Here is a 14748-nt window from a genome sequence, read left to right on the forward strand (position 1 = left end):
TTTTCTTTTTCGTATTTTATATTTCAATAACCAGGACCAACCACCACAATGTGTGAAAACGACCAGTAGCCGACCCTTCTACCCATAAGCTATAATATTGTATAGCTCCATTATATTAACCCTCAAACCCACCAATCGCTCCAAACTCCCAAGCAACCAGCAATCCTTACAGGGAATTTCATGTTGTGCAATTGCTACCCATGTTGCCTCTCTTTCTCTCTCACTTACCTATTTTGGGATTTTTTTTTTTTTTTTGTTCCATTTTATTGTTTTACTCCCTTGATTATGGTGTCTTCAGCATTCCAAAACAAAAGTTACAAGACAAGGCTGAATGAACAGGATCCTTTTCTCTTCCTGACCCCTCCCTGTTCCTTATACCTTTCTGGCAGCTCTCCTCTCACTTCTCCTGAGCAAAGCTATTAGGTTAATCCCCTTCTTTTCATCAAATCCTTGGGGTCCTGGCAATACCTTCACGGATTCATAACCCTAAAGGCTGAAGGGTTTAAAAGTGTTGATATCTTATGATTGAGGATCTGATCAGTTCTCTTTTACCCATGGTGGTCTCTTCATTCACGGGTTTTGACGTGTGGAGTGAAAAAATAAAATTTATATATATTTTTATTTCTAACATACTAATGATGATGATCATTGTGGGTGAAGAGAATCCTTGTGTGAAGGAAACCTTCCTCCATGTTTGATTTTGATGTACATTTCTTGCATGTGAGCATTGAATGAATGAAAGCGTTTGGTGGTGGACTGGTGGGAGACTAGAATGCTAGAAATGTCTAAGCTAGTTGACCATCAGGACCCCGCTTCACCTCAACCAATCCATTTCATGGGATCGGCTCCAGAATCAAACAGTTTTTTTTTTTCCTTTCTCGTTGAGAAACCAGAATCAATCAATTACATAATAAAAATTCAAAAAATGAAAAGCTCTCTCTCTCTCTCTCTCTCTCTCTCTCTCTCTCTCAAAAACACACACCCCTCCACCCTCTGCAACCTCTTGAGTCTTGCCCTCTGCGACTCTTCGATAGCCCTCCCCACAGTTCCTGCACCCTCCACCTTCCTTCTTCCTCTCTGCATTGGATCCCCAAACTCACACACAAAGTGGATTGCAGTTTGGCTTATAACTCGTTGCATTTTAATGCGTGGGAGACCCTCCCAGGGATCATGATCAAAGCCCATATAACTCTTTGTGGCGATTATGTAGAGAAAATGATCATTTTACCCTGACATGATTTTGGTATCCAAACCTTCTCAAATTGAGCTAAAACTTGAAGGATAGTCTTATTTAACCATTTTGAACTCAATTCGAATAAATTTCATCTAAATAAGACATTGTTTGATCCTTATTCAATTCAAAAAATATTTTGTAGATCCCCTGCATGTCGCATATTTTTTACTATGTTCCCAATAAAATTTAGATTTGAACACCATATGGATGGAAAGTACTCAAAAATAAGTTCGCAGTAATCTAAAAGACATCAAAATCAGCCTGGTAGATCCAAAGATAGTGCCACATGTGTGGCGCATAGTGGGCCATCCCTGCACATAGCATGGGCTGGCCATGCCAAGCACCCCCCCGTCTCTCACCTTTGAGCCTCTGCTTCTTCAACCATCTTTTAACCCCATTGTTACACTCCACTATTGGGATAAGGCTGAGTTGTGTTGTTATTGTGTTACACTTTATTATATCTCAATCCAAGTAAAAAATTATCGATTCTGACCGACTCAGGCCAATTCAGATTGGAATGGGCCAGGACCGATCCAGACCCGGACTCCATGTTTTCCAATCCTACTCGACTTGGACATTTATGTGTCTATAGCCATAATCTGTGACGGGGTTTATATAAATAAATGCAACATTAAAAGGAAAATGGTCTTATTATGAACGTACTACATAAATAATGTCAGAAGGGCCAATTGATTCTGCAACTATCAGGATTAATCCTTTGTCAATAAACAAAAGAGGCAGGTGACATGGCACACAAGCGGGAACCATCCAATGGGGGGCCCTACTGAAAGATGTCACCCACAAAAATCACATATCTCAACGGGGCAATGATAGAAGAGGCCATCATCCACTTCTCTGGTGTAATTGTTCCCACATCAATGGCATTTGAACCACAAAGATCTCCCATGAATGACTCTTTATCAAATCATGTTTTGGCCCCTCTAACCATTGGACGCCAAAAACCCTTTTTACCAACAAGGAACTGTTCCTCATGTGCATTAATCTCCCAGTGCAGAGACTTGAAAATGGGAATCAGCTGATCAATCATTTTCATTTTGTCTTGAACCAAAATCCATCCACCCGGTCTCAATATCCGGTCCATCTCTGCTACCACCACCGCAATGTCACACCTGACCAAAAAAGGAAGCAAAATTTCAGGTACATGGTAGACTACTAGATTAAAAATAGTGGAAACCATGTCAAATTTCAAACTCATTCAATTATATATCATCTCATATATTGGAATTGTCCCTTGTATTCTCAGCGATCAATTCATTTTCAATCGTTTCTCAATAGTTCCAATTTTTCCACCAGATCATTAAAATAATTTTTACCACTTGGCTAACTCCATTAATTCTAAAACTTCTGAAATGTGAACCTGAAACCTTTGAATATAGCGTACCCAGTGCTTTGCAAAGAGGCTGTTTCCTGACTCAAACATGTGACCACTTGGTCACAATAAAATTTCAGCCCATCCACCTTACAACATGATAGATATCTGGACCATACAGGAAGCCCTTCCTAAATGGGCATTCAAGAAAACCTCTCCCTTTTTTAAATTCAGAACAGGAAAATACGAACAAAAAGAAAAAAAAAAAGGCTTCATTTGTCATATGGCATGGTGCTTTTGCACTAGAGTTTAGAACACATACAGGATAGTATGAGCAACATGTGGAAACCTTCTGGACTGTAGACTAGGTTGCCGCATATTTGGTATATTCCATCATGTCTCATATTTAACGAGTACTGAATTAGATGAAATATTGGTCATACCTCTGTGTTAGATTTCCAAATAAGTAACTGGAGTGCAGGAGATCATAAGTTCGAGGATAAGTGTTAAAAGCTTCACACCAATCATGATAAATTCCGATCAACCCTCTGTCAAAAATTACAGCTAGCGTATCTGGCCCATTGATGGGTACAACATTCATCACCCAAAGTGGTTGGTCAATAAGTGCTGCAGCAAATCTGCAAGTTGCCGAAACTCATCATCAAGACCCAGAGGGGCAGAAATTTTTTTATCAAAGACTTTCAATAACATACAGTTAACAAATGGATAGAATTTAGAGTTGCAAACTAATGACTGAGTATTGCATATATAAACTTTCAATCCCACAATGCAACAAATCATACATAAGATTTTGAAAGCATCTAAAAGGTCTACACGACTGATGTGCGGATCAAGAAGCATCTGTCTTGAAGTTCGAATACTGTTTTGGATGTGTGAGTTCAGCAAACTTGGGTCGACATTTTATATGTTCTGGAAGCAGGCTCATGGATAGAAGTTACTAGAAGAAAAAACTTAAGTTGTAAGAGATTATCCCTATCATATGCAGAAGTTTCCTATTTTCTTATTTCTTTGAAGATATAAATAAAGTGTAGGGGATCACACTACCCCAACAATTTGAACAATTTTTTAAGTTTATGATTGCTGATTTCCATGAGATTCAGAACTCCTTTGTTGTGACATGCAGTGAAGCCCTTGGTGAGATGCCAAAGGTAGCTTGGTGGGATGGCAAGTTGGACTGGTGAGATGCTAGTCAAGTTCTAGGTGGGAAGCCTAGTTCATATCCTTTATATTTTTCCACATTGATAGCAGTATTCTGCCACAGTTTGAATCTTGTGGCAGCACCATTATATGCTTGTTTCTAGCATTCCTTTTAGTTACTATTTTGCATAACACTTGCTATTATATTTGCACAACTTTCTAATTCCATTCTCTAGTTTCTATTTTGAATCTACTAGCTAGCCTGTGAATTATTTACTGCTATTTTCTAGTTTCTTATTCTGTTTTGGTAGTTTCTATTTTCTATATTCACTTTCCATGTTGGTCCACTAGTTTCTAAATCCATTCACTCACTTTCTATTTTGGTTTCTCTTGCTATTCTACCTTCTAGTTGCTGTAACACTGATGTTTCTAAATCTGATTCCAAATTTCCATCAAATTACTACTTTAGTAATCTCCTGATCTGCTCAAATCCGACCGTTGGTTCTGGTTCAGACTTGAATGGTTTATTCTCCTTCTCTGTTAGCCCACTCAACCAGAATTTGGCCACATCAGACTTGTCTTTTCTCTAGTGGGTGAGCATGTGGCGCAACGGATATGTTGCACTATTGCAATATGTTGGTTACAGGTTCGAAACTTGAAAACAGCCTCTCCTGCGAAGCCGGAGGTAAGGCTCCATACATTTGCCCCTCCCAAAACCTGCAGTAGCAGGAGCCTTGTGCACTGGGTTGCTCTTTTTTTTTTTAGACTTGTCTTTTCTCTGTTAATAAAATTTGGTTGCTGGTTTTGGTTCATATACTCCCTCCTACTAGAATACCTCATTAAAAATCCATCAAATCAGAGCATTTTTTACTGATAGACTGACATGTGACAGCTTGATGCTCCAATTTTTTGGCATGGGCACATTGCATGCATTATTATACACTCATAAATCCCAACCCTAACATGTTTTATCATGTGAGCATTTCAAGCTCTGAGAAATGGTTGAGATTCAACTTCCGATAGATAATGGTGGAAAATACTAGGAGAGAAGTTAAATACATGGAATGCCAAACAGTTAAGATGACCAAGAACGTGTAGAAACATTTCACCACACATATGTGCACCAAGAATATCAGAACAGTGTGTAACCCAGGTCATACATCCAAGCTCAATATACAAACAAAAAATCTGCTACACTGAACATCAGCATGCACCCAAAATAAGGTATACATATAGGACATTTTTTTTTGATAGATAACATGTAGTACAAATTACCCCATACTCGTGGTAAGTTTTAAGAAAAATCTAAGTACATCACATGGCAGTATAAAGATTAAATAATGGTTGAAAGCCAATATTTTATTACAAGACAAAAATAAGGCCAATTGATCAATATTACGGAGGAACTTCAGCATACAGCAGGCCATTCAACTGGGAGGGCCACCAAAATTTGAAATGTGTCTATTTCATAGAGGATGCTAACATATCCAATAATTCAATCAGTAGAGAAACCACATGATCCCTCCACATGGTTCAAAAGCAAGGGCCATTGCCAACCAAGCTTAGTAAAGTGAACCGGTAGTTATTAATTTCCCATATATGTTAAAGGAAAATGAAAAGCAAAAAACCCATACAAAACCAGGAAATGAACAAAGAGGAACCAATTTCATTTAGCTATGCATCTTACCCCCCATAGCCGGCATTCATATCCATTACATTTCGTGTGCTTGACCAGTTGATTGCCAGACCACCCAAATAAACATCTGCTATGCGTGCAGACCAGTGTTTTGTGTCTTCAGAAAGGGTTTCTTCAACTCTTGGTTCCATTGATAGACTTGGAGGTGTACTGCTCAGCCTTTCAGGCCAGGGTGTGGGCCAGTTACTTGAGCCCCTTTGCAGAAGAGGGGGAAGACATCTACGAAGGGGTGCATACCTGCCTCACAAACAAAGACAAGCATCACGATAAAACTGAAAGTAAAGGAAATTAGTTACACCTACAAACTGAGAAAAACAATAAACATGATAATGATGATAGTATGGAAAAAACAAAGTTTTGATGGTCTCATGACAGCCCAAATATCTGTCATGTGTATGATTCATTATCACTAAAATATTCTCGAATATCTATTATAATCAATCAATCAGGCAAGTTTCATCTGAATTCAATTCTCCAACATGAAGATAGAATGCTTTGGAAATTGGTTGAAAACTCAACTTTGGAAAATTTGGGGCACCTCCTGTTCATACAAGAGTTGAAAGTGAACAAAGTGGGTCATACAGTGGAGGTGTGACCTGATACTTCACACATGCTAATATCAATGATGATAATATTGACAATATTAGAAGAAATCAAGGTTCACTGGACAAAAGTACCATGAAGTGTTTTGAATGTCCCTCTGATCACACAATGGGGGATCACTTTCTTTGCGTTCCTCATAACAAGTATTCGAGGTAGGCTTCTGATATAGTACAAGCCCAATTCCATCTGAGTCTACCGTCTTAGCTACCATTTTCCAGCAGATGGACTCTGTCAAAGCAACCATAGCTGCAGGAAGCCATCAAATTTAAACCCTAATTATTATCGTGCTAAAAAAACCCTACAAATTCATAGCTATTTCTACTAGACGTTCCATTTTTCAAGGACCAAACAGCTCAACTTTCATAAGCATCCAACAAAATTTACACTTATCCAAGTCTGGGAGGAGTTAAGTGAACATGAAAATCAGTACTATTTTATAGAGAGGAAAAATATAAGATCTTACAATTCCAGACACCCAGGTCTCTTGAATCATCACGATAAACTGGTGTTGCTGACCATATAAAAAATCCTCCAGGCCTAAGGATTCTGTTGAGCTCCATTAGTGGCTTTCCACCTATAATTTTTCAACCCAAAATTCCTAAAGACTTATACATAATTAACTAAAGGAACAGAAGCAAAGTGACATCAAATACAACTCCATATAGATACCAAGGTTAGCCAAGTAAAAAATGTGGAAGTATAACCTACCATCTCCATCCCAGTGGACCCTGCATCGTGCGCAGTGAATCAAATCATAGACATTATCAGGAAAAGTCAACCTATGCGTCGCAATGACAGAAAGAATGGCAGGAATACCCCGCTCTAAAGCAAACTGTATCTGAGCTTCATGCTCATCCTTTGGGGCAAATGACATGGTAAGAACATCTTTCTCCAACAAGTAGCCACCAAAGCTTGCAACACCACAACCAACGTCCAGAATAATCCTTGTTTGTTTTCCCCATCCAATATTTGGCAGAGTCTAGCGAAATCAAAAGGCCAGTTCAAAATCAAATAAATTTTGACCACCAAATATTAAAGGAACTAAAAGCTAAATTCCATCCAAGTAAATCAATAAGCACAGAAAAATTTCTCACAAATAAGAACTACAAAAAGGATTGCATTCTGATCAATTGAGTGTGACCTGTGCTGCCATTGTCGTACAATTTCTGTGCCTTCTTAATTTCTCTTTATTTAATAAAATTCTTTTATAATAAAAAAATTACAAAAAGATGTATCAAAAGATCTTTTAAAGCATGCGAAAAAATATTATTTGGAAGTATATTAGTTACAAGTATAAAGTCTCAAACACTAATAGAAACACTAGCTCTACCAAGGTTAGGATCACACAAAAGTTGTTCCTCAGTCTTTTACATGATATAAGATGTCATTCAACTAGATTCCTTCTTTTTTCCCTCTCATGCATTAGCACCGAAATGATAAAATCACAAGAAGCAGATCAGTCCAATTAAAACAAGAAATTATAGGGGAAAAACCAACACCAGTGGCTACACCAGTAATGAACTACTCTAGATGAAAAATCATCATTCACCCACTGTCACAAAGAAACCTGCAACTTATCATTCCATCTTGACATTGGATGAAATATATATATCTTTCAGGAACCATTCCAAGTGTTGAGAATCAACATAGAATTTGCAATTTACCTTCTCTATAAACTCAACATAGTTCTGCACACCTCCTTTAAATTGAGTACCACCTCCAGGGAAAACAAGGTAATCACCAGACTTCCGGACCCAGTTCTGGTCCTTCTTGAATTCAACAAGTTTAGGGTGAGGGACGTTGTCAAACCAAATCTGGAATAAAGTAAAAAAGCAATCAATCAACCATATCTACTAGGGAAGTGAACAAAGAAGAGAAAGTAAGTTCAACAGTCATAAGTTTAAGCCTCCAGACATGCGACGGGCCACTACAAAGCTTTCGTCTGAAGCAAATGATTTTCAGATCGTCTCCTACTTACCTATCTTGGAAGCACTACACAAGCTTGGAAATGACTTTTTTGAACACAAATAACATTTTGTTTAGGAGAAGAAAAAAAACTAGATTCGCCAGTATATGATAGAAGATACATCTTACAGTACTCTCATTGAATCAGAAATCAAGAGCACATGTAATGAGATAAAAAAGAAACAGTGCCAAGGAAAAAGAATCATAAGTAATCACAGTATGGAAGTGGGATAGGCTATGTTTTGTTTCATTAAATAAAAAACCACGTCAGCTATTCATAAATCTAAACAACACAAAAACATGTAGCTAAAAGTCAAAGTATCATCATGTCCGTGGAAATAGGCAAATAGAATCATATTAATAGAAAAACACAAATAAGGTAAGGGAAGTGGAGCAATAATCTGAAACATACAAAGCAATGACAAACCAAGTTGATATAGACCAACTAATGTCAGATCTACTATCAAATTACGAAATTAATGTTTACTTTAATGGAATTAAGTATTTGAAAATATGTGAATCAAATTCAAACATGAAAGGATATGCAAAGATAGGGAAAAAAGGGGCTAAGGTCAATGGATGGTATTTGGGTTTTAGGCTGGATTAGGATAAAGGGATTAAAATAGTTGTAAAATAGGGCAAAATGGAATGACTGGAATCTTAAGAATGTTGTGATGATCAAGAACAAAATCTACTGGGTGTGCAATATGGAAAACCGGAAAATGGATGGCCAATGGATTAGTTCTCTATACTGTTCAATGACAATCGTTTCTAGAGTTAAGTTATGGAATTGAGATTTCAATACCAGTAGAATTTTTTTACCTGAAACTCAATTGAACAGCAAGGGGAAAAATACATGGTTCCATATCAGAGTAAAAGAAAAGAAGGAGGGGGGGGGTGAAGAAGAAGAAGAATAGAAGATAGCTTAAGCACTTCAATTTCTAGGGAATCGCACCTACTCTGGAATCATCATGCCATGGTTAATTTCCATGCCAATCACCAAAGAATTTCACAACAATCCAACTAATATTGTCATTCCGAACAATGATTGTTCATAATTCAACTTTAGATTAATAAATTGAGACTAGATCATCTGCACATACATGTAGAAAAGTAATGCCAAATGCACACTACAAAGACGGTATGTATGAGTATTTGGGATTATTCTCATGAAATGAAATGTGGTTTTATGTGTAATGACTCCTGCATGGGGACTTCATTTCTACAATATTTTCATCGAAACAGGTGTTTAAAACGTTCCTACAAGAACTTCATAGTCATTAGATCCTCTAGCCAAGCACAAACACCTACATGTTTGAACCATCATTCGGCCATATTACCTTATTCCCTAGCTTTGGAAAACAAAACTTGTAGCAATGGGAACAAACACAGAAAACATCCCAATGATAAGTATGAATTTTTCAATATTAAGAAAACGAGAAACATTTTCTCCAAAGAAAAAAGCAACAAGAGACCATAAGCTGCCAACCCAGACATTTATAAAACATGCTAATGACCCAAATAAAGATGATGTCTAGTTGTCTACCCATGCCCTGCCTTAGGTAATTGATCAGCCAATGCATTACCCAACTGCATCCTGCTATTAAATGTCAAGTTCCCAGGCCTTCTGAGGGACTTAACTATCCTGATTAAATATTAGATGCATGTAACAACGCCAAATGTACCCTTAATCACCACACTTGACCATCCATGGGAAAATGCAATTTGTACGCCTTTAAGCTCCCGCTTTAATTTGCAGAAATTGAGCCACTCACAACAAAAGGGCCAGAAGAAACCGACATAGTAATAACCTCTTGGTCTCTAAATCCCCTCAAATATCAGCCAGACCAGGGGCACAGATATGACATCAAAATCTAGTTTGATCCCATTAGAAGGAGAGGAATGTACTCGTGATTCATGCATAGCCACTTGCATAGAGACAAATGAAGTCCAAAGTCTCATAATATAGTCAACTGGTATCCACTGAAAGCCTCCAAAGTAACCATCCACCTGGCTACCACAGAGTAATAATCTAAGCCATCTCCTTGAGAAGTCTAACCCACCCTCGGAACATTGCATTTTTCTTTGAGAACATTGTATCCTTGGGAAGATTTAGGCAAGGAAGTTAATAGTTTCTAGTGGTTTTATAATAAACCATTTGATGCCATGGCAGCTGCCACCAATCACACGGTATCTTTGTTAATCTTCCCTGCAGCAAATCCAGCACTCTGGTGGTGTAGAACTCTTACTAGTCCCCAAGTCTTCCATACGAGAAAGAAACATATAAATGGAATCCTCCACATCAACCTTCTATGAGAATATCTATGCCTCAGTTTGAAACGGAAACATGACAAGTTATGGGTTTTCTATCAAGACTCTATGAAGGATTATCATGTTCAAAGAAAACTTTTTCTTTGATGCACCATTAAAGCAGCATAATCTTGGGCTTATAAAGCAGAAATCTTGGATATTCTCAGGTTTCTTTTGAAATTGGAGTGGATTAAAAAATGCTGGTGGAAAGCCTCCTAAACTGCACACACCCTCATTGGAGTAGATTGGTCTAATATATAAAACATCCAATTTCTGTGATACAACTTGCTATAAAATTAGGATTTCACATTTATACAGACAATCTAATATGTTTCGAAGTGGCCATATGGAAAAAGGTATTTCCTTGAGTGACTCCTCTTCTAGGTTCCAATAATTTCACTTTGATGTTGAAGAGTAGTTGCAGGTCAGCTTGGAAGGGATCCAAAAATAGGGGTGGATGGCTTATTATGTTGTGACAACCCCCACCCCCCTTCTCCACAGGAATATGGCCTAAAATGGCTGGTAGAAAAAAGGCAATTCTTTGAATGGCCACTATTCCTGGTTTTCTAATCTTCACTTTGATGTTGTTAAGCTTGTAAGTAGTGATATGGAACTCATCATATCACAATCCTGACATTATCACTATATAATTTGAGAGTGTTGTGGGCAACTCCTAATTTAGGAAATCAAAATGAATCAACCTGGTGGCATAAGATTTTAGTTTATACTTCAACTAATGAACAAATGCAGTGCAAGATATATCCCCAAAATTCTCTATTAAATTCATGGTATCCACTTCCTATGGTTATTTTTTTTTTACACTATCTGATTTAAGAAATATTCTATTCATGTTGCTTCACTCTTAATAATCTCCAAGGATATCAGTTCATTGGAGTTTCTAAACTTTGTTATAAATCTGGCAGCCCGTCCAAGGCTTCCTAGTCCAGCGCTAGAGTTTCTGGAGTATGAATCCACTCTAAAACCCTTGATTAGTGAGAATGGAAAGAACATTCCATGAAGACCCTCAAAACATTGATTTTTTTTTTTTTTTATAAACTTTAATTTTCTACACATTTTTATGTAAAGTATTTTACGACATGTTTCATGCTGCTTCTGTAACAGAAATGATTAATAACGAATCTCATCTCATCCAGTTTCACATTTTTCACTCGTACAAAATTAAGACATTTTCTGTTTATATTCTAGCAGTGTGATAAATATGGGTGTTGCAATACTTTGCAGTAGTTTCTAAGGTTGCTCATTTTCAAAGCAACAACGAGTCCGGGAAACCTATAAATCAGAAACCAAACAAGAAAAACTAAAATTGCTGGTTTGACTAGTTAAATGCTCTAGTTCGTTAAAATCCAAAGCATCTACGGCCAAAAACAGTCTAATTTAATAGGTTAAAGGGGAAGGGGAAGGAGAAAGAGAAAGAATCGAAACCCAAGGCTATAACAATACAGTAACCCAGACTCACCAAAGTATCAATCTCACCATGTCCCTACTCCTCGGCCAGGGAACGGGTATTTTATAACCCTGGGGAAGAGGAAGCAAACAGCGAGGGCTAGGATCGGGGCAGTGGCGCTCTCTGTGCTCCATGTGCCGTCTCGACTTCAATGCCTTTATTGCCTTCATGTTATCAAGGCAGGGTATGTAATCAACAGCGATCGACCCCTTAATCTTACATAGCTCCCAAGTCATTAAACTCAATCCTCTATCACCGTCAGAAGTCCGATCAGGCGGAGAAGGAACTGTTGGCCCATCTTGTTCTTTCTCTTTCCTGTCAGAACTTGAGTTGCGAGGAAGAGGAGAAGGAGAACGAAGAAGACGAGGTGGAGGAGGTGCATTCAAGGGATTATCGGGAGAGGAAGAAATCAGACGAGATTTCTGGAGATCAGTGACGGATAGATAAGAGTAACGGTTGTTGGTGGAGACAAGAAGAGAAAAGCATAGGAAAAGGACAAAGCAAGCGAAGAGAAATGGGTATTTCCTCTCCTTTATGAGAGACCGAACCGATGGTTCCATCATGCGTTCTTTAGAGAGAGATCGGATCGTCTTTCTTCTCTTCTCTTATCTTCTCTTCTCTTCTCAAGAAACAGAGAGGAAGAGCAGGAAAAATGGGGAGAGATCAAGATTCGAATGGGTCCATGGATGAAGAAACTGATGAATCAGAGATTGTTCCACCACCGAAGCTGTAATGCATAGTAATTGAGAGTGTCGGTCAGAAAATAAAGGAAAGACCAAAGAGAGAGGGTTGGATTACGGCGGTGACTTTGAAATGTCGTTAAAGTGGTGGATCACATAACTGAATTACTGAAGAAGGGATGGCACTTGACAGAAAGGAAATTTTCTCGGGTCGTTAGGCACTTAGGCTTTTCCAAGAGGTTTCCGTGGAACTTGGGATATGGGATACACATTTGTGGGATACGGTGCGATTGAGATCAATGAACATGACTTTCCCTCACCGTTAACGGTCAAGTTGCAAGTTCGATCACTCCAACGTGGGAGGGAAAAACCCTTCGCTCTCCAACCAAAAAATAAATAAATAAATAAATAAGCTTTCGCTCACCAATCGCCCAACCCAACCCAACCCAAATACCCAATCAATCGGATTGGAATCGGTCCCAAGAATCATTGAATGATTCGACTCACCAATTTTGAAACCGCATCCAACACAAGTGTATGAAACTACTGCCCCCACCCCCATGAAATCAAAAAATCCAACCCATACTGATGCACATGTGGGTTCTCATGAGGAAATGTAAATGATCTCTTCATCAATTATTTATTAGAAAAGTGTTTTTTGTGGGAAGAGCCAGACCTTCATAGGGATCAATGGAATCACACTAGAAAATATCAACAGAAACTTCATTTTGCATTCATGCTGGGAAGGGGTGGTCATCACCCCTGGCCCAAGGATTTAAGGGATGATATCGATAGGTCTCTACCAGATTGATGGGTATCGATTCATTTTACCCCTGATTTTTTTTTTTTTTAAAAAACTATTTTTTCTCTTTTACCCTTGAAACGATCCTTAATAATCGATTCAGATCAGAGATCGGTATCAGCCAATACCAATCCGATATGGCCGATCCCAAACCAATACTTAAAACCATGCCCTGGCCCCCAAAGAACATGTGTAAATATCTCCCATTTAGTCAAACCACAATCCAGCAATTTTAGTTTTAGCTACAGGTAGCCATAACCACAAAATATAGCCAGCAAATTGAGGTCAGTTTTGAATGGGAGGCAGACCCGAATGCCTTTGTGGGTTGGTCAGAACCTTGAAATAACTAGGCCAAGATTGATTAAGACAGTTTTTGCTGATAAAGCATAAAATATTATACCAAAAAGTCTAGTATCCTCAGTTTGCTGTTATTACTCGAAGGGAACGGAAAAAATATTTAATCTTTGCAACTTTCTAAGGCTATGGCAAACAATTTCCACTCGCTAATGTTCATCAAACATTTAAGAAAAAAAAAAAAAAATGTTCATCAAATAGCATAAACTGTTCCATGATGCAATAAACTACAAAGTATCCTCCAAATGAACTTGGGAACATGGCCATTCATAAACTGCGATCTCCGGTAAGGACTTGGCAACAAAATCCAAGAAATCGGTTCTATACAACTACTCTCAACCAGGGCCATGGAAAAAAATAGAGGTCCCAACTTCAATCTAACATGCTGTGCCTTCATTCTGCTAGTCCGGCAGCTGTATTTACCACGTCAATTTCTCCCATTCCCGTGTCTTCCTCCTCTTCACTGTCTTCGTCACCACTAACCTCCTCATTCTGAGAAGAAAGTTTCGCCATGTGCTCAGCAAGTAGTTTATCTTCCCGCTCACTCACCTGAAGAAATGCAAAAAATCAGTTCCCCCAAAGTAGAGTCAGATGTAGTAGTTAGTGAGGCTTCTAAATTTCTTAAAACATGTCCCTTCACACAGAACCATGAAGCAAAATCAGTGCTTTCAGAGTTGCAGGGAATGAAAAATAAATAAATGGAAAGTTAGGAGTTAACACTCACAGCTCTTGCTGCCTCCTTGACTACAAGCTTTCCCTTCTGACTCTCTATCGCTTCAGTGCAGGCCTTGATTGCATTGTTAAGAACAGATATCCCTTGCTCCTACACATAAATATTATGATATATACATACAGTGAAAGCGGATTATTAATAAATTTGTATGAAAGCTATAACCAAGATTTAGGAGGATGACAAGTAATACTCAAAATATAAAATGAGCCAAACCATGTTATTTAGGAGGTGTGTACAGTTTTTTGCTATATTATTTTGGAAATTGGAATTACGGAGATCAACCTTGAAATCAAAGGCTTTAATATAAGTAGAACAAAAAGAGTATATGGAATATAACTTTAGTAACGAGGACCGAAAGTAGGGTGGTAAAAATTGATGTTAAAGAGAAATTGAGGGTTTTTTTTTTTTTTTTTTTTTT

General features: G+C 38.1%; 2 protein-coding genes across 2 annotated transcripts in view; both read right to left on the reverse strand.

The window, feature by feature from the left end:
* Positions 1-1865: 1865 nt before the first annotated feature.
* Positions 1866-12694, reverse strand: LOC122087658 (probable methyltransferase PMT23). The gene is made up of 8 exons (XM_042656856.1): positions 11791-12694; positions 7686-7835; positions 6730-7000; positions 6485-6595; positions 6096-6267; positions 5410-5655; positions 3008-3202; positions 1866-2364 (listed from the first exon to the last, which is right to left on the reverse strand). Exons 1-8 carry the CDS (start codon positions 12322-12324, stop codon positions 2160-2162), a joined length of 1884 nt encoding a protein of 627 aa, XP_042512790.1. The 5' UTR covers positions 12325-12694; the 3' UTR covers positions 1866-2159.
* Positions 12695-13689: 995 nt separating this feature from the next.
* LOC122086743 (eukaryotic translation initiation factor 2 subunit alpha homolog) overlaps positions 13690-14748 on the reverse strand; it is a 10327-nt gene continuing 9268 nt past the window's right edge. The window contains exons 2-3 of the mRNA XM_042655719.1: positions 14322-14420; positions 13690-14146 (exon numbers count right to left, since the gene is read on the reverse strand). Coding sequence (XP_042511653.1) covers positions 13991-14146; positions 14322-14420 — 255 coding nt within the window. The 3' untranslated portion in view covers positions 13690-13990. The remainder of the gene's footprint in view (positions 14147-14321; positions 14421-14748) is intronic.

This window comes from Macadamia integrifolia, chromosome 8 (genome assembly GCF_013358625.1).
Source record: "Macadamia integrifolia cultivar HAES 741 chromosome 8, SCU_Mint_v3, whole genome shotgun sequence".
NCBI lineage: Eukaryota > Viridiplantae > Streptophyta > Magnoliopsida > Proteales > Proteaceae > Macadamia > Macadamia integrifolia.